Source organism: Lynx canadensis, chromosome F1, assembly GCF_007474595.2.
Source record: "Lynx canadensis isolate LIC74 chromosome F1, mLynCan4.pri.v2, whole genome shotgun sequence".
Lineage (NCBI taxonomy): Eukaryota > Metazoa > Chordata > Mammalia > Carnivora > Felidae > Lynx > Lynx canadensis.
Window position 1 is genome coordinate 67379676 of NC_044319.2, and position 20280 is coordinate 67399955.

At 53.5% G+C, this 20280-nt stretch overlaps 1 protein-coding gene across 1 annotated transcript; it reads right to left on the minus strand.

Annotated features, from left to right (window-relative positions):
* Positions 1–2397: 2397 nt before the first annotated feature.
* Positions 2398–19073, minus strand: SYT11 (synaptotagmin 11). The gene is made up of 4 exons (XM_030303337.1): positions 18787–19073; positions 12162–12988; positions 3896–4019; positions 2398–3338 (listed from the first exon to the last, which is right to left on the minus strand). Exons 1-4 carry the CDS (start codon positions 18818–18820, stop codon positions 3028–3030), a joined length of 1296 nt encoding a protein of 431 aa, XP_030159197.1. The 5' UTR covers positions 18821–19073; the 3' UTR covers positions 2398–3027.
* Between the last annotated feature and the right edge of the window lie 1207 nt (positions 19074–20280).

Genomic DNA, 20280 nt, shown 5'->3' on the forward strand with positions numbered 1-20280 from the left:
ACGACCCCGAGAGCAGACGTTGCAGGCTCCCCCAACTCGGCCAGCAGGGCACCCATCCCCCCCCCACCCCCCCCCGACTCTGCCTTTTCTAACAAGTGCTCCAGATGGCCACGGATCAGGTGCTGTGGGGCCCACACTGGAAAGCGCGCCCTGGAACATCCCGGAGTCTGAGGACCAACCTCACTCCCAGTCACCGGCTCTCAAGAAAACCATGCACACGTCCCTGTGCGTGTTTAATGTGAGTCAGTCTTTATTTTGCACTTGTGTGGTGCATTAACAAAGTCCACGTACAAGATAGCGTTACACATTGTAGGTTAGCATTACAGCATTATGCAGTTTCACACAACTCATGTTAGCTTTTTTCCGTTTTTTCTTTTTTTTTTTTTTTTTGAATTTGACACATTTATTTTGAGTTTCATTTTTACAAGAGAAGACACAAGGTAAAGAAAGACGACCACATCGGAGAAGGATCATGGTGAGGGCAATGTCACTGTCGTGGCCATAATAAAAGCCTTCCAAGAAAAAGGACTCGTACCGTTCCCTCTCCTGAGCAAGCCGCTCCTGTCCCACAAACCAGTTCTCTCTGTTTTCATATCTAGAGCATGTTCATGGACACGTACCTCGTGGCTGTGCTCCACCGAGAAGAACCGAACGGAGGAATAACTCATAGAGGGACTTTTGTTATTACGAAAAACTCTTGTCTTCCCAAAGGAATCAAGATTATCAGCAGAGAAGGACTGACTCTTGGAAAATCAGAAGTGACCGTTCCCTAACCCGTTCCCGACCACGAGTGCCTTGTGCAAAAGCTAGGGTGCGACTCTCTTGTCTTTCAACTGACTCCGAGGAGGACACTACTCCTCCGCCCTTTCAGGTGGCTCTGGGAGGGACACGGGTGAAAGCCGAAGGCAGCTAGGAAACTTTGGGACAGCAAAGCCAAGGGCATGATGGTTCAGGCGTGAGGTAGGAGGGAGGGGCCCTGTGCTGTCTGCCTCCTTGGAGGCCACTCCTGGCTCCAGAACTACGGTCCCCGCCCTGTCACCTCACCGCCCACTGCTTAACAGCCCAGAAGAATGAGGGAGGAAAGCCGCCTGGAGGCGGGGGGCGGGGGGGAGACTGGGAGAGGGGGCCGCAGGAGGGGCTACAGGCACTCAGCGGGGGCAAACACCAGACTGTCTCGCCTGTTGCTTTGCACTGTTTCTGGGAAGGACACGAGCGGGGTGCTCAGCGGTTTCTGATCTTCAGACATTAAGGCGATGAAGAGGAAGCAGGTTTTTTCCTAAGGGGGCTTCAGGACGCTCCTGTCCGATTTACATTAAACTATCTCAAAATGCATTTTTAGAAAACAAAAATTATTTTCTTCTACGTATGATACAGTATTTACATTCCATGGAGTATAGGCTGGAGACCAGTGGGGACACCGCCGGGCCGGGGAGTCAGACGAGGGCGGGGGCCGGCGGTGTGGGCTCCGGGCCTGCTCAGCACTGCTCCGCACTGTCAAGAATCCAGGCTTCAGAAAGAACAGCTAAAGGGATTCAGGGGGAGCAGACTGGTTTTAAATCCGCAAGAGCTCGGGGAACGTCAAAGGCAATATCGCCGCCCTGTCTGGACGCCCGGCCTCCTCGGAGGCCAGAGGGAAGGACGGCTCTTGTCCGGTGTGGCCCTGCCTCGGCGGCCCCTTCGGGCCTTGGTTCCGGCTGCTGCTCGCGTGAGCCCCCGCGCAGGCCAGAGGAAAGGCCTGCTGGCCCTGCACGCTCGCCTGCAGCCAGCAGACCAGGTGTCTGCCCTCTGGGAGGCCTTGGCCTCAGCCACGGCCCGCCCGCCCGCCCGGAGTCAGGAGGCCTGAAGTTGAATCCCTCGCACCCTGGGCTGCCCCCATCCCATCCCTCCACCTGGTCTCGACCCCTGGAGCCCAAGAACCACGAGGGACGGGATGTTATAGAAGATTCCAGGTTACCTTGATCACTCCTTAACTCAACGTTTACTTATTTTGTTATTTTTAAGAGCCGTGATTGAAAAATTTAAGGATACAGACTAGTTTCTGCAGGCCCTTTTCCTTATGAAGCAAAGCCAACCTCCTCTAAGCTACCTGAGAAGACTGCAGCTTCTCCATGGTGAGCATTTCTGGAAAAAAAAAAAAAAGGTCAGTTTCATCCTTCGAACCAACAAATGGCTGTCACTTGGTGTAGCTGCAAGGTGGTGACGGGCACCTCCGTTCTGCCCACGCTCACAAACAGCGTCTGGGACCGGCCGCACGAGCCCACTGGTGCCACCGGAGAGCCAGATCTGAAGTCTTCAAAGCTCCCTCCAGAGCAGTCATCTAGTTCCGTAAACCCGAATTCTACCTAGTGAGTCTGCTGTGTTCATGTGCTTTGTCACAAGTTAATCACAGACTGCCCCTGCCCCCTCCCCGCGGGAACGCTGGCGCAGAGACCCCCCGCCTCGGATCCTCTCTCCCCTGCAAACCCTGCCTCGTCCACCTGGCCTGTTTCCTGGCTCACTCTGGACCTCTGGACCTTGGGCTCAGCCAAAGAGCAGGGGTGTCAGAGAACACGGGGAAGATGAAGCCGTGAGGTCTCACCTGCAGAGGTGGGGGGGGGGGGGGGAGACGGCGCCTCTCCAGCAAAGCCCGGTAAAAAGAGGCCAATTTCAGGTAATCAGCAAATACAATTCGGCACAAAACACAATTTTCATGGATCAAAATCTGTAACTTGATATTGGCAGTTAGGCTAATTTCTTCAGTTTGTATTAGACATGCAAGTATAAGGTTACATTGTTATATATAGACTGGTGAGGCCTTTCCCTCTCTTTTTCCCCATTAAAAAAAAAAAAAAATTTCTAGTGCCTTGCGAAGGAGAAAAATCATCATCACTAAGAACTGATCTGCAGCTGTGGTCACGGGGCGTTCTTCGTGGGGTTTATTTTGTAAGAAATCTTCTTCTACAACTAAAATGAGGTTTTAAGTCTGCTTCTCCCTGGCGTCTCCCCGCCTGCCCTGCCCAGCCCCGGGCTCAGGCGAGGAGCACAGGATTAGTATTCGCTCAGACTGTGCCACTTGGCCACGGGCTTGCGGGGGCTCTCGCACACCTCCCTCCAGTGCTCCGCCCCGCTGGTGGTGATGCTGTGTGCCCCCAGGATCAGCCTCCCCACCGCCTCGTTCTTGGTGGTGCGGTCGAAGTCGATGACCAGAAACTCGATGCTGATGTCAGGCAGCAGGTCAGGGGGGATGTCGTAGACGAAAGACTCGTTGAAGACTGGGTTCAAAGTGCACTTTTTCACATGGGTTTTCTTCTTGGCGATGCGCTTTCTGCCGTAGTAGACGTTCACCTTGACGTAAGGATCTGGGGCCGCCAAAGAGACAAGAAAAGAGGGAGACAGACCCATGACACGGTCCTCCTGCTGGTTTCGTGTTGGCAGGGAGGGGCTCTGACGTTCCTCTCGTTGGTGGCCCCTCACACCAAACCCACTCTGACTTTACGTGCGTCTGCCTGCCTGGGTAGGGGGGCCACGGGAGCCAAGCAGGAGTGTAACAGAACTTCCTCCAGTCAGGTCTGAAGAAACCCCGTGACACCAGGAGGCGTTTGCAAGGGCCCTCCTTTTGCCGGGACTAGCAAAAGCCCGCAGCCTTTTTGAGATGTCTCGCCTGGCGCGGGGGCTCAGCACCTGGCACGCACACCCACCCCGGCCCCGACACCCCACCAAACGTCAAGACCCCATACGCCCAGTCAAAGCACCCCCGCCCCCGCCAGGGAGACCTACAACCCAGGCAATCGCCACGAGGAGAGCGTGGACAGAGGAACAGGGTGCTAGGGGTCCGAAAACGCGGGCGCTGTCGGGGCCCCAGGCCGGGACGCGGTGGTGCTGGGACGGACAGAAGTAGGTTGGAGTAAATAGCTGCTACCTGAGAGACCGGTGATGTCCATTTTCGGCAGGTGTCGGGCTTTGAGAACCACCACTGTCATTCTCTGTGCCACGGGCTGGTATGACAGAGACACCTGGAGCTCCCCTCTGCTAATGCACTTCTGTGGAGAAGGAACAGCAGGTGAGGGTCCCACCACGAGGGACAGAGCCTGGCACAGTGAGTGCGCAGCAGTGACGGGGGAGGCACAGGGGAGACGGTCGCCCTGTAGGGATGTAGCTACCAAAGTAACGGGGAGAGAAAAACGGAAGTACTCTACTTCTAATCCTGATACTAAATAAAATCATCTGCGAGGAGAGGCAGCCTCGACTAGTATTCAAGAGCGCAGACTGCGAGGCCGGATCCAAGTCCTGCTGCGAATGCTTGTCTGCGTGACCTGGGACAAGAACTGGACGTCTCTGTGTCACCTTCCTCAGCTGAAAGATGAAGATACAAACGGTACTGACCTCAAAGCATTATCAAGACGATTAAATACGTTAAAATTGGTAAACGTTTACCTGTGCCAGTGCCTGGCACACGGGGCGCGAGACAGAAGCACATTGTCTCCGACGGTCTCATTTGGTTCTCGCGCTGAAAGTTTTGGAGACTGTAGACTGGAAGGCAGGAAACTTGGGTTGGAGCCTTAGCTTTGCCATTTACTCACCACCTGGCTTTGGGCAGTCTCCCGCACTTTCCGGCGACTGTTCCTCCATTTCACAAGTTGGATGTCCACACCTGCTCCTCCTGCCTCACTGAAAGCACTTCGGAGTGCTGGCCCCTCCCCCACTCACGTCTGCGTGTTCCCCTCTTTACATTTTATGCCAGGTTCTACTTTGAGCTTGAAAAAACCCTCTGGTCCTCCAAGGACATTAAAAAATAAATTTTTTTTAACTTTATTTATTTTGAGAGAGACAGCATGAGTGGGGGAGGGGCAGAGAGAGAGAGAGAGAGAGCAGGGGAGGGGCAGAGAGAGAGGTGACAGAGAGAATTCCAAGCACGCTCTGCTCTGTCGGCGCAGAGCCTGACGTGGGGCTTGAACTCACAAACCATGAGATCATGAGTTGAGCCAAAACCAAGAGCTGGACACTTAATCAACTGAGCCATTCAGGCACCCCTCTAAGGACACTTGAAACAATATTTGGATACTTACTACAAGCTGGGTGCTGGGGATCTGGAGCAAATAGGACCCAAATCCTTATTTTTTTCTTTCTTTCTTTTTCATTTCCCCACATTTTTCTTTTCTTTCTAGTCTCTATGCCCAAGGTGGGGCTTGAACTCACAACCCCAAGATCAAGAGTTGCATGTTCCACGGACAGAGCCAGCCGGGCGCCCAGGATCTGGTTCTTGCTCCCAGGGAGCTTACCATGTCCAGAGAGACAGGCGCAAACAAACACGCCCTCCTCGGGGCCGTCAGGACCTGTCCCAGTGCTGCTGGGGGACCCCCGGGAGGGGGGTTTGCCACACGACCTCCGGGCTGAGTTTATGACAGTGAGTCCGTGGGAAGACTGGTCAGGACGAACGGCAGGAATGGCCGCTATGAAGGCACTGGGTCCTGAGAGGGTCCCCTGTGTTCCCAGAGTTGGGGGGAGGTGCCGGGAGGAGGGAACCTGGGGGGTGGGTCAGGCGAGGGCCTTGGAACCAAACAGCAGACTCAGCCGCAGCACACAGGCCAAGGGCAGCCACCAGCACAGGGGCGACAGGCGTTGCCGCCGTCGACGATTTATGAAGGCCGCTACTGTTCTAGTGGAGGCCGGACAACTGATGGACGGACGGACGGACAGACAGACAGACAGAGCAGAGGCGGCCCTGAGGCTGAGGAGGGGACACTGAGGCCGGGACCCGGGGATGGGTGTGGGGCAAGATGTGTCAGGAAGAACTGACGAAAGTGGAAGTGGGAGGGGAGAATGGAGGGCAATTTCTTGTTTCTTAGCTCATTTTTAAAATTGTGATCAAAAAAAAATTTTTTTTCTCGTTAAAAATCTTTAAAAATTTTAATGTGTATCTACCTTTTCATGAAGTGAGGATGGGGCTGGGAGAAAGGAAACAAAAAGGAGGTAGGGCTCAAGGAACACTGGACATAATAAGGTAAATTTGGGACAAAAACCACTCCCTCGCTACCAAGTCTCATTCCTATGTCCTTCAAAGCCCTCAAGAAATGTCACCTACTCCAGGAGTCCGTAGACTGCGCAAAACCGGGCTACACTCACCACCAGCCCTACCCGTGCCACGCGCTCCCGACAACAACGTTCTGTGCACCTGCTTGGTGAAGGCGCGATGCTAGCGGCTGGGGCCGGACGGGGGGCGGCGGGAAGCCCTATCTGGAGAAGCTCGCAGACTTCTGCGCTACCTGCTCAGGGTGCCTGTGCAGGAAAGAACAGCAGCGAGTGATTTAATTAGCTCGTCAGTGGAAAACGAGGGAAGAAACCTAAAAATCTGTGCTTTGATTAGAAGCCTAACTCCCCTCAAGGAATGAAACTGAGTAATAGCTCGCCTGGTTCAGAAACTTTCCTGAGGCTACATTTCGTTCCAGGAACGTATGCAAAGGTCCGTGGTAGGGCATCACAGGACTAAGATTTAAACTCACCCGCTAGCTTTTGAAACCGAAGTCCAAAAGCGAACAGACTTACAAAAGATTTGCACGGCTTTTCTCTGCTAGACTGAAGCCCCACGGTTTTTCCTTTCCCAGAACATACATGTTGTCAGCTCTCGATTATGTCCGCGGAAGTACCCTCGGCCAGCTTAGGATCACAGGCTGGTTGTCCCTGCCAACCAGTATACTTCTGGGCTGCTTCCTTTTGACGTGAGTCAGAACGCAATCAGAGAACGTAAACTCATTTTTACTATTAGGTACGGCCAAATGGCATCAGGAAAGTCATCCCACGCGATAAGGGAAATTAAGCGCCTTCCAGAGGAACATTCAGAACTGAGCTTTCCGATACGGTAGCCACTTGCTCCAAGTGTCCGATTAAATTTAATTTTAAATTAGTTAAAATTAAGTACGATTAAAATTTTAGTTCCTGAGTCACACTAGCCATATTTCAAGTGTCCCAGCGCACGTACAGAACATTTGCACCGTCACGGAGAGTTCCGGCAGTGAGCACTGATCTAGAAGGAACTTCTGGGTGATCTGGGCCACCACTTCATTCCCCAAGCCCTGAAGAAATGTTAACTAGATTTGAGGTCTGGAACATCCTTGAATACTGGCACTAAACACGAAATATGCACAATCTTTTTTTTTTTAATTTTTTTTTAAGTTATTTTTGAGAGGGGTAGAGCATGGGTGGGGGAGGGGCAGAGCGAGGGAGACGGAATCCCAAGCAGGCTCCAGGCTCCGAGCTGTCAGCACGGAGCCCGACGCGGGGCTCGAACTCGCCAACTGTGAGACCATGACCTGAGCCGAAGTCGGACGCTTAACTGACGGAGCCACCCAGGCGCCCCTGCACAATCTTTAAATATAAAGATTTAAATATAATCTTACATTATTACATAAAATTAATTATATACAATTAAATATAATTCTCACTTTGTACACAGAAGAAGGGTAGATGGCGTAAAAGGGAAACTCTAAACAACAAAGAGTTTTCTGGGGGCGCCCGGCTGGCTCACCAGGGAGAGCGTGTGACTGACTCTTGATCTCGGGGTCATGAGTTCGAGCCCCATTTTGGGTATGGAGCCTCCTTTAAAAAAGTTACATGAGCCTGATCGTTAAAAACAAAAACCCAAGTGTTTTATTTGTTAAAAAAAAAAAAAAAAAAAAAAAAAAAAAAAAAGCATTAGCTATAAAATTATAGCTTATGTTTCCTAATTATTTGGTTAAAACTGTGTTTTGTAAATCATCCCTTATAGCCAAATCTTTCTAGTCTAAATCCCCATGTCCCTTCCCTAGTTCTCAGGGAAAGTGAACAACTTCTGGTTACAACTTTCTTTTCTCCCCTAAAATCACCCCTCAGGCAGTTGTTCTCCATCTGATCCCCCCCACTTCACCTCTGGTCATCTTACTTGGGCAGAACGCCCACCCCCGTCCAGTGCCCCCGGTGAAGCCCAGGTCAAGTCTGCAGCCACGATAGCACCCGAGTGCCACTGTGCCTCCACACTGAAGGCCAGATCTCACGTCCCCTCCCCTCCCCCCTTCTCTTTCCACCCAATTCCCACTGCGAGTGGCATTGTCAATGGCTCTTTCTCAAGGGATCTTTGTCAAGGGGGCTGGGAGTGAGCTCTGTTTCCCAGCCCCCTGGCCGAGTGAGGCAAAAACCCTGCTGGGGGCAGACAAGCAGGAGTGCAGGGGGAGGAAGGGTGTCCTCCGTGCCTGAAAGAGCGGGGAGGCTTTGCTCTCAGGCGCCTTTCTCCCACAGTGCAGAAGAGGAACAGAAACTGGGGGTAGGGAAGACACGGTAGGGTGAGGGTCCGTTCCAGAGTGACTGGCGAGCCACACAGTCTTTGCACCAGGTGGCCCCATGCGTCCTCAGTACAACTTTATTGGGGCCAGAGGTCCTCTGGGGCCACCTCCACACCAATCACAGTCATGGGAAAACAAGAGAAACAAAAACCTTGATGTTCAACCACATCTTCTCTTCCCCAGTACACACACACAGCCACTCTCTCCGTGGCTCATTTCTTTCTCTCTTTTCAGTCCCTTTTGGCTCGACTGGATGACCTCTCAGGTTCCTTAGGAGTCTGAGATTTTGAGAATCCTGGCATTCCCACGACCACTGTCCCAGGCCATCAGCACCAGATGTGGCCCAGGAAAGATGGGAAGAGATTTGGAAAACAATGACGCGAAGAGATTCGGGGGAATCTAACAGCTCTGCAAGACCCGCTTGTCAGTTACTTCTCTTTCCACCCTCTTTTGCCCCCAGGCCCCCTCTGGGCCGCCTCCCTCCCCCTCGTGGGTGATCTTTTATGGGAATTTACTTGAATTTTCACTCTACTTTAATTCACTTTGATTTTTATCTGAGGGGTGGCTGGCTGTCTCAGTCAGAAGAGCAGGAGACTCTTGACCTCAGGGTCATGAGTCCGAGCCCCACGTTGGGTATAGAGCGTACTTAAAAATAATAATAATAATTTCTTTTTTTTTTTTTTTAATTTTTTTTTTTCAACGTTTATTTATTTTTGGGACAGAGAGAGACAGAGCATGAACGGGGGAGGGGCAGAGAGAGAGGGAGACACAGAATCGGAAACAGGCTCCAGGCTCCGAGCCATCAGCCCAGAGCCCGACACGGGGCTCAAACTCACGGACCGTGAGATCGTGACCTGGCTGAAGTCGGACGCTTAACCGACTGCGCCACCCAGGCGCCCCAATAATAATAATTTCTAACCAAATGAAATATTAGAGAAATAGCTGCCCCCCGCTCCCCCCCAAAAAAAAGCTGGTTCCAGAGTCCAATTCAGAGATTTAGGGCATTATAGAATTTATACTGTGATCTTCTTTTACTAATAATCAAGGGCTAATTTTTCCTAAGAGCTGAGAGCGCTCTCCGTGATCCCATTAGCCTTCTCTGCCAAGGATCAAGGCTGAGAAACGGGGGCCGCTGGCCCCGAGTGAGGACTAAAATGGGAGTCACACATGACAGCCAGTCCTGGGCTTCCTCAACCAGACCACACTAGGTAAAAGGAAGGATGAGAGGCGATTTTTCTGCTGAAGGAAGTTCAGGTAGGGGTGTGGGGTTACCTGGGGAAACCCAATTCCCAGCAGTCCCCACCCAAGCCTCCGGGTGGGAGAAGAGAGCGTGGCCCTGTATTATAAGCGGATGCCTTCCACAGACCAGAAAAAGCTCTTCATAGAGTGCGGGACGGTCCAGAGCAGCTCTAACTGCTGAGCCAAGGGGAGACCCAGAAAGGGCAGACTCTGGGCCACAGCAGGGAGGGTGCAGGGTAGACATCTGGAGGCCGTGCTACAGGCAGGCGTGTGGACTCGTGGCTCGGGACGGAGCGCAGCCCTGGCCACAGGCGCTGGCTGCAGAAACACGCTGAGGAGGTCCAGCGGGCTGGAGGGCTCTGCGTGTCCCGTCTGCGCCTCTCCCAGGGGGCCTGTTGCTCAGGATCCTCGCCCTGGCTTGTCCCTCCTGAAGGGAGTTAATAAAGTGGAAAGAAACGTGGCTCTTGCCAAGAGCCCCTGGCGGTTTAGCAAATGCCATTGTCTGTGCTCCCTGGCCAGTGTCCGGGATTTGAGGCTGTTTTGTTCCCAGCCCAAATCAGTCCCTTTCCTGGCCAGTCTCTCCCCAGCTGCTGCCTGGCACAGAGCCATCGCCTGCTTTCAGCCTTGGGCGGCAAGAGCACGAGCCGTCTGGGGGAGTCTGGCCAGCTGGTGGCTTCACCGAGGCTGGGGCTGCAGGGAAGGACGGTGTGCGGCGCTGATGAAGGCAGGCAGTGGAGCACCGGGGCTGCTGGAAAGGAGGAGCAGGGAGGACTCAGCAGAGCTCCGAGGAAAGGAGACGGCGGGGAAGGGGACGCGGTGGAGGGGGCTGAAAGCATGTCACCGCCGCAGTTCCGACCCGTGCTTCCGAGGGTACAAGAGCCTCTGCTGTGTTGGGCTCTCGGACGTCTCCCCCTGTCTTGGCAGGGGACCAGCGTTTAGGACCCGAAGAGCACCTCTAACGCCCTTCAAGATGCGGGGGCTTCCCTGGCCCCTGGGAGGCAGGGCTGGTGTGCCACGCGGCAGCCGCAGCTCCCCGGGCAGTGGCGTGGCCGGGCGGCTGCTGTGACAGGTGCCAGAGACACAGCATGGAAGGGAGGAACGCGCCCTCGTCCAGCGGGTAAACTGTGCCCGGCGCTCAGGGCACGCCCGGCCTCTACTGGCCCCGTAAGCCTCCTTTGTCCGATCCTGGCCCTCCTGCCTCCCTGCTGAGGCCAGTGTGGGCCTGGAGGTGGAGGAGGCGTCGGGAGAGAAGCATGGCAGCCAGGGCCGCGGCTCTTTCTGGAAGGTGAGCAGTTGTTCTCAGCGGCCCTGACATCCTTTCTGAACCTTCCACCTCCTTCCGCACACCCCTTGCCTTCCTTCGTTTTGTTAAAATATAAGTGTCTGCTAACCACACGTACCTCCCAGGGTCCAAACCTTACTAATGACAGCAATAACAGTCGCGGGTACGATTTCTTGAAGGTTTACGGTGTGCCTGGGGCTATGTAGAGGTACCATCTCGCTTAGTTCCCATCAGAAACCGAGATCAGAGGAGCTAGGCAGCTCGCCCAAGGTCAGCTGGCTGGCGAGATTTGGATTCAAACTCGGGTTCGACTTCAAAGCCCCTGTTAGTAACCAGTCCTGTCGTATCTTGCAACAGGAATGAAACTCTGCGCTTAAAATGCCAACAACCTCTTCCACGCTGACCACCTGGCAGTTGTCAAGACCGTCTTTCTCCTTCACTAAAGTAAAGGCCCCTCAAGGGCAACGACGTGCCGGACGCATTATCTCACCTAATCCTCATAACACTGCAAGGAAGACGGTATTATCGGCCCCATTTCACAGACGGGGAAACGAGCTGAGGAGGGTTCAGGCGCTCACCGGGGCCACTCGGCTGGGAGGTGGTGAGCTGGGCCTGGAGTCAGCCAGTCTGGCCAGAGCCGGAGCGCTCCACGGAGAACCACCCTGCTCCCCCGGTTGTGGGAGAAACGGGCGAACTGGGAGGGGGGGGGGCACGTTTCTTGAGCCCCTGAAACTACAGGTCAAGAGCCAGAGCTGCCCAGCGGGGAGGAGGCAGGAGGGTGGGCCCTGACTCCCCGGCCGATCTGTGCAAACGGGGTGCCGAGGATGAGCATGTGTGGCGGGGCTGAGGCCCGGGAGAGGGCCTGGGAGGTGAATCGAGTCCCTACACGGCATTTATGGAACGGCTGCGAACACACAGACACACGATACTACTTATACCCGCGATCTGGGCTGAGAAAGGGAAGCTGAGGGCAAGATGACCGAAGCCCCGTCACAGTTCAGCAGAGGAAGGTCACACATGACTTTGGTGAAGAAACCGGCCCCCACAGCATTGATGTCATGAGGGTCCAGGACCGGGGGGCCAGCCCGCTCCAAGCAAGCCCGGCTTAGCATCAGGATGCCCAGCACTGGGTGAGATCTCAGCAGCTGCCTGTGCCTCTGTCCTTGCCAAGTGCCTTTTGGAGGAGACTCGGCTGGACGGGCCCTCCGTTTTACTCCGGCCACTGCTGATTCTTGACAGCCCCTCCTTCCATCCGTCCGGCCCCTGCCCTCCATTTGTCCCCCGAGCTCTCATCTCCCCCAACCTATCATCCCCCCCCCCCCCCCCGCCAACACACTCTTCCTCCTCACCTGGATGTTCCTTTTGGTGATGTCCCTGGTCAGCTGTGCCTTGCCCGTGCTGGGGTCCACGCCGGCCAGCGGCACCATGACCTCCCCGATGACGTCGTCCCGGGAGAAGCGGTCAAAGCTGAGGACGAGGAAGTGGAGCACCAGGTCTTGCAGCTGGCTGTACGGGATGCCGTAGAAGGTGAAGGTCTCGTCAAACACGGGGTCCAGGGTCTTCCGCAGCACTCTGGTCTTCACCCGATGCCGCTTGTCGGGAAGGATGGTCATTTTGATGTAGGGGTCGGAGCCCTGGGTCTGTTCATCCATCACCGGCAGCCCGTGAGCCTCCTGGATTGTCACCACCAGCGCTTTTTTCGGGAAGTTATAGTCCACCGAGAAGGTGAGGGATCCTAGCATGACGTCCTCCTCCGGAGACGACGGAGAAGTGGTTTTGCTCTCCCCGGGGGTCAGGCTCGCGACGGGGCTCCTCAGTTCTTCCCCATAGTCCACTTTAATAGGTAGCTGGTCCATACAAGATCCAGAGCTGGGGCCCCCGGGGCCTTTGTCTCGGCCCAGCAGGCCAGCCTCCGCCGCGTCCACCAGCACGCTCCCCCGCCCCCCTTCCCTCCCGGGGCCGTCTTTGTCTCTCCGCACTTTGATGATTTTCTTCTTGTTGCTGAGGGTCTCTGGGTATATGCTGATGCCTTTGAGCATGTGGATAAACTTATAGGGGGGGGTCTTGTGCTTCTTCTCTGCCCGCTGGTGGCAGCACGTCCACACGAAGACGGTCACCGAGACGCACACCACAAGCACGGACGCCCCGACGAGGCCGGCCACCACCGGCGACACATCTGCAGGTGGAGACCAGAGACGCGTCAAGGCAGGTGGACCTCAACCCCCGTCTGCAGCTCCTCCACTGGGGGCCTCTGCGAAGCCAAGGCAATCCGGCACCTGCACCGCCAATCCGGCCCGTCTGGGCTTGAGAACCTCCCCTCTCCCGGGGATGCCCCGCGCCATCCCCTCCCACCAACCACGGCTTTTCCTTTCCACCGAACCCGAACCCGGTGAAGTCTTTCTCTTCTCCAGGAAGCCTTCCGGGAAGGGCCCCACCCGACTCCCCGTTCTTTCCCTGGCCCTCTCGCAGCACTTAAGGACTTGGGTCGCTCCTACTGATTTGTGATTCACCTAAAGCTACCCTGTAGGTGTTACAAAGTCACCTCTACCTCAACTGTTACACAACGCTCAAGGGCACAGGCTGCGTCTGGCTTCGGGAGAATATTCCACGGCATCCATCACAGGGTTTGCCGTGGGCCTGTGCGGGCCGCCTGGCAGCTGGGGTGGAAGAATGTAGGGCTGAGCCTGGGTGGTTTGGGGAGTGCGCTCAAGGGTGGTAAAAAGAAGTCTGGATCTGAGTATTTTAAAAATACATTCCAAATTCCAGCTCCCAGTTCCCAACACTTGCATCTTAAATAGGAAGAAACAGGGACTGTGCAAAATGTCAGCTCTTTGCTCAAATATCACCTCAGCAAGGCCTTCCCTGACCACCCTACCTCAAAGCTCAACCGTCTTCCCACCTAGACCCCCCGCCCCCGGGGTCCTACCCTGTGTCATCGTCTCCATAGGTCTATCTGTCTCACACACGGCAAAACACAAGCGTGTGTGCACCCCCATAATATATATAGGAACACACACACGTGTATAATTTTACTACAATAAGTAACTTCTTCACTAAAGAACAGGGATTTTGTCTGTTGGGTTCATTTCTGTATCCCCAATGTTGAAAACACAAACATGTACTTGGAACATATTTGTTGCATGAACAGATAACTAAAGAGAAACAGACCGTTTCCTTCCCTTCCTCTCCTCTTGTCCTTTCCCACACAAGCTGGGGCCCTAACAAGTTTGGGGTTTCTTTTGCCCTTTAAGTTCACTGAAGCCAAACTGGATTTGGGCCTTAAAGGTCTAGATAAGGCCTCTGGTTGCCCACATTACTTTTTGGGGAAGCCATGCGTAGGGCAGGGAGGACTAAGGAAATAAACGTGACTTCAACATATTCCAGATTCTTCCTGAAACATCCCTCCACAGGTATCTGCCCGGCTCACCGCCTCACCGACTGCAGACCTCTGCTCCAATCTTACCTTATCAGAGCAGCATTTCCTGGCTGCCCCAAGTGAGATAATATGCCCATCACTCTGCTTTATTTTTCCTCATAGAACTTAGTACTCCTGACATATATTCACCTGTCCTCCTTACTAGATAAGATTAGTGACTGTCTGTTTTGATCACTGCTATATCCCCAGGTCCTAGAACCATGCGGCACATAGTAAGGAGTCACTGAAGAAATGAATTAGTGAATTCACGACGGCCTCCACAGACAGGAAAAAAAAAGGAGTCCGCATGATCACATACATCAGGGATAAATGTAAAATTCTACATTGGCCTTCAAAAACCTGTCGATACACAACGGGAGGCCTTACTTAACAAGTCTGAGCAGAAATAATCTAGTTGTTTATTCCGAAGTATAATTAGGCTGATGCCAACCTACACCAGGAGTATGATGTCCCGATGACAGGGTTGGGGGTAGCATAATTTAATCTGCACTGGCATAACATATATGGAGTGTTCTGTCTAGCAATGACAAGAATAAAAATCGCTATTTTTCTGTGCACATTTATTGTGTCCTTGCCTTGTTCTAGAGCTCTCTCTGAATCAATGAGTTCACTGACTAGGTACCACTAACATCCTCACTTTATAACTGAGGAACCTGGGGACTCGAATCTGCCATAGGCCACGAGGTAGCAAATGGCGGTGATGGGATCCAAACCCTGGTCTGCCTGACCCCAGAGCACCTCTTCATTAATGGATAATCAAGATAGTAAAAGCCCTGGAAACCGTATCAAATGAGGAAAAGTTGAAGGAACTGGAGCTGAGGGGTCTGGGAATAACAACTTTCTTCAATTATTCAAGGCATTTTGATGGAAAAGGTCTGATTTGACTTTACAAAGAGGACAGGTCTAGCACCAGTGCATACAAGCTACAGGAAGACAGATTTTGACTCAGTGAAAAGAGTCAAATTATTATTAGTTCAGCCTCACAATGGCCCAGATTGCTTCATAAGGCAGTGAACCTCCAACTGAAAGCTTCTGGAGGTTTGATCACCATTGGTCAGGCATATTCTAAGAGAGATCTCTTCAGTAGAGATTGGACTAAATGTCTCTTAAGTTCTTTCTCCAACATCCCATGATGCTATGAAAGTTGGGATCAGGCAAGAAAAGAAGACATTACGTTTTTAAATAATACTAAGGAGTGAAGCCATTAACAAAATAAACCAAGGTTTAAATAATAATAATGTCTATTCTCACATACTAAGTGAAATAAGAGTTGTTAGTGACAGGTTTCATAAAATAGGAGCAGCCTTGGCGGTAAGCTCCTTGAAGGCGCGTGGAAATAACATGCGGTCCATCTTTGAGTCCCTGAGTCTTTGCATTTAATAGGAGCTCAGTAAGTATTTGTTTGACCAACTGATTGGATTCAGTTGTCAATCAGAATGGGCACAATGTGAAAAAGTGGCTTTCCATTCACCACCAACCAGGGACATTCCTGAAAACTGCTTGCTACTGACTAATGACAGTGAAAACTGGTTGCCTCCATGAGAAGAGGAAAGCAGGAAACCAACAAGACAGGCACATTTTTGACAATGATGTGAAAGGGAGATGTAAAGGCCGAGGCTGGGGACACTGGAGTAATCCTTTTGGCTCCACTCTAGATCTACTCTGTGATCTCGCAACAACCCACTACTGCTTATAATGCCTCCACGTCTGCGGTTAGAAGATGGAGGTGGAGGTGGGGGGCGCGCCTGGGGGGCTCAGTCAGTTGGGCGTCCGACTTCGGCTCAGGTCATGATCTCGCGGTTTGGTTTGCGAGTGTGAGCCCCGTGTCGGGCTCTGTGCTGACAGCCCAGAGCCTGGAGCCTGCTTCCGATTCTGTGTCCCCTCCCTCTGCCCCTCCCCTGCTCATGCTCTGTCTCAAAAATAAATAAAAACGTTAAAAAAATAATAATAATAAAAAAGAAGATGGGGGTGGAATGGGTAGAGAGAAGAGGAAGGACTCCCATTTTCAGGGGGATAGAGAAGGGAAAAAAGACAAGCAGATGAAGCCATCCGTGGCTTATCTAGCTGCTCTCCTCTACCGGGTTTCCCACTCTTGCCCCATTTTCTTCTTCATTTTCATATCTGTTAACCCCCGTCTCTCTCCCCCACACCTAAGGCAGTGAACTAGAAAAAAGCAGAGATGCTGAAACTCAGAACCCTCTGTCTTGCTTTAGTCAAAAGCTTGGTGGGAAAAGGAAGTTGGAACTAATGGCTGAAGCCAGCGTTCTAAAGTAGTCTAGTCGTAAATTGCAGTGACTGTGCTGCTTGCTCCTTTTGTCCTCCAAGGTCACGGATAATTGAGTGTTGGCTTGGTGTATCTCCCGAGGGCTAAGGCATCTGAAATGAAGTACTCTAGGAGATGTGAGGAAGTCAGAAGTGGCAGCTATGTAGGACCCTCTGTACACGCCTAAAGACCTGGGAGCCATATTGGGGCTGTGCCCAGCTCTCTCAGCCTTTGACCAGACCTGCTGTCGACGCTCCCTGTGCTAAAACATAAAACAGCCTTTCCCTGTCAAGTGGGCCAGGGTGACACAGTGAAATGACAACGGACTTTGTTTTGGCGTCAACTGGACATTGGTTTGAATCCTAGCACTACCCTTGCGTGTTTGTTTGACTTTACCCCAAGTTACGTTATCTCGCTGAACTTCAGTTTCCTCATCTGGCAAATATATATAATAATGCTAAAACTGGAGGATACCGTAAGGACGGAATAAAATGGAGTACGTAAAAGGCTGAAATAATCTTTTCTCGCTCTCTCTTTTTTCAAATTTAGAGAGGGGAGATGGGGGCAGAGGGAGAGAAAGAGAGAGAGAGAGACTCATCAGCAGGCTCTACACTCAGTGCCGAGCCCAACAAGGGGCTCGATCCCATGACCCCGGGATCATGGTCTGAGCCGACTGAGCCACCCAGGTGCCCCCGTCTTTGAAGAATCTTTTTTCTCTTTTCCCCCTAAAAGAAACTGCTACATTATGTTTCATAACTTCTAACTTTCTCAGGAATCTGGAACTGCAATTAGAGAAAAGAGTATGTTGGAAAGAAGGTGTAAGAAGAAAAACGGTGGTACGAAAATCACGGAGTGCTCATGTAACCACAAAAGGGCCACCTATTTTGGAAATTCAGGACTCAAAGACAAAGACGCAGAAGGTGAATGAGGTGTAAGACAGAAATACAGCTAAGATTGAGCCTTTGGGAATCAGTGGGAACCAGTAGCTAATGGGTGTGATCTGTTTTCTGGATGCTTCCCCTGCTCTGATGTCTTCTTTCTGACAGTGAGGTGGGAGAGCTCGTTGGGTTCTGTTTCCATGAACCCCTTACTGGGGAGTGAGAAAAGCCATTTCCTACTTGGATTACGGCCCCACCCTAAAAGCTGTAGTCTGCATGATCAAGATTTCTGGGTCGTCTGAGGGACAGACAGGCTGTCTTAGGGGATGTGAAGGACCCCTTGGCCGGCAGCGACGCTCATCCAAGCTGGGGTAGACGTGAGGGAGGAGCAGGGCAACTCCTCGATTTTTGGCCCAGGAAGTCTGCACCCCTGGCCCATTTTGGAGGAAGCCCCACAGAGGAAAACACTTGCGCGCCCAGCTTTCCTTTCCCTTCTTCCTCCCATTTTCCACTCCACTCTCCGCCCCTGGGCGTGCAGCCCAGCCGAGAGCCCGGAGGCCCGGGTCGGGGGCCAGCCGCTCCGAGGTGACGTAATGCCTTCCCGGGTACACAAAGCGGCCTCCCCCGGGCCCGGCCTCCCCCGCCCCTCCCCCCCGGCCGGGCCCGCGCCCCCGCCAGCGCCAGCGCGGTGAGTCCCCCTCTCGGAAAAGCCAGCCAGGGAAACGGGGAACAAAGGCCCGGGGAGAGGGGCCTGGGCGCTGCCAGGAGGCCCAGAATAGACATCACGTCATCCCCGGCTCGGCAGCGCCGAGCGCCATTTGGTAGCAGCGGACGGACCCACCATTACGATGCAGAACCGCGCTCGAGGGCCCTCGGCGGCCGCCAGCCCCGCGCCCCGCGCCCCGCCGGCCGGGCAGCGGCTCCCCGCGCGCGCCCCCGCAGCCCAGGCTCCCCCCCGAAGCCGGCCCCCCGCCGCCAGCCCCCCTCCCCCAGGTCCCCCCCAGCTGCCATCTTGGCGCCCATCCCCCGCCGCCGCCCTCCCCCGCAGCCCGAGGAGCAGTGGGAGGGGGAGCAGGGGGCACCGCCCTGCGCGCCCCGAGGGGGAGGGGTCCGCGTCCCGCCCGCCCGCCCTCCCCCACATCCCCCTCCAGCGCGCGGACGCGGCCCACACAGGTTTCGGCGGCCGTGGGGACCCGCGACCCCCGGCAAGTCCCGGGCCTGGCCAGCCCTGCAGCCCGCAGCTCAAGTTCAGGCGCCGCCCGCCGCCGCAGGCCCCATCCTGGCGGGGGCTGGCGCTTGGGGGCCGGGTGTGGGCTCCGCTCCCTCCCAGCACTGGGCTCCTCCGGCTTCGCAGACGTTTCCACTGGCCCGGGCTTAGTTTTCCCGGCTGTACTTACCAAAGCTAGGTCGGATATTGGTGATCTCAGCCATGTCGTAATCAGAGGCTGTTGCTGTAAATGCTTTTTCAGTGGTCGGCCAAGTCTGGGGACGCCCGGCCAGCACCGAGGCCGCCGCGGTAGAGCGCTAGCTCAGGGGAGGGGGGGAGGTATCTGGCGGACGCCTCCTGCGACGGCCGGGCCCCTGGTTGCCAGCTGCGGGCGCCTCCTAAGATGCTCCAGGGATGCTCTGAGCGAAGGATGCAGGTGCAGCCAGACTGGTCCTGATGCGAGGTAGGCCCCGCCTTCTTCCGAACGGCCCTCGGCAGAAGACTCCGCCTCCGTCCGAAAAGCTCCGGAAGTCAGGCCCGGCCCCTTTCCGGAAGCTCTCCGCGAGGGGACCCCTCCCGTCGCCGAGATTTCTGGGGGACGAGACCCCGCCCACTGGCGGGCTGTGGGTCCCTAAGGCGAGAAGCCCCGCGGCCCGAGCCAGAAGTGTAGGTACATTTTCATCTGAGGTCCTATGCATCCTGTGATTCCGGGTTCCGGGGCTTAATATAGCGGCAGAATGTTCTGGATGACAGGGACTCCAGCATTTTGGAAAAAGAAAATTCTATACTGCCTGCATTTCAGTATCGTTTGCCATTATTGTTAGGCATTTCTGAGACCGCTAAAGGTTATTATGGGAACTTATTTAAACTTCAGCAGCTCTGATTAAAGACTAAACCAGGTGATGTTGCATAACTCTGAAAAGTTGCTGGGAATAATTGTAGAAGCAAAATTCTACAATCTACGGATGGATTTTGTGGTGTGTAAATTAAAGCTTTGTTTTGTTTTTTGTTTTTTCTTTTTTAAGGCTCGTGTGTCAAAGGTAGTGGCTATTTCTCTTCCAAAAGCTTCAAGTGCATAGGGCTGCTTAGGGGGAGAGAGAGAGAGAGAGAGAGAGAGGGAGAGAGGGAGAGAGAGAGAGAGAGATAAGGGCAGAACAAGAGCAAACCAACAGATCTGTGTATTCTGCAGGTTGAAAAACAGGACACAGACAAAACTCCAACCTTCTAGAGACTTCCTTGGCATTTGGGAGAGGTAGGGTGATTCAGGTTATAGACTACTGGCAGTAATCTCCACGATTACCTCAATTTCACTCTCTTTGGCTGTGGATGCTTTCATCTTGTTTACAGACAGGATCAGGATCAAATTATTTAAGTGCATAAATATTTGTTGATGCTTCACCTGTAAATTGAGACAGTGTTTTTTCAACTCCGGCATTGTCCTTCTAGAAAAGTGTAAAGAACATGGTTCTAGGAATCATTCAAAACCCATGTATTGAATTAATGAACATCGACTCTCTGCCCCAGGCACCTTCCCGGGCACTGGATCATGGCACTAGAAGCTAGAGGATGCCCGATTCCCCTTGATAGCTGTGTGTCTTTGTGAAACCACCTTTCCAGCTGAGACAGAAATTTCTGTTCCGTGTAAATTGGGAGGTATAATATACATTGTCCCATCGGGTTTCTT

Excerpts from the sequence above, each read along its gene's own strand:
- SYT11 (XM_030303337.1), bottom strand. The coding sequence starts at position 18,820 with ATGGCTGAGATCACCAATATCCGACCTAGCTTTG. Across the intron at positions 4,020-12,161 it reads TCACCAAAAGGAACATCCAG|AAGTGCATTAGCAGAGGGGA; the intron begins GTGAGGAGGAAG and ends CCTTCTCCACAG. Across the intron at positions 3,339-3,895 it reads CATCACCGGTCTCTCAGGTA|ATCCTTACGTCAAGGTGAAC; the intron begins GCAGCTATTTAC and ends TGGCGGCCCCAG.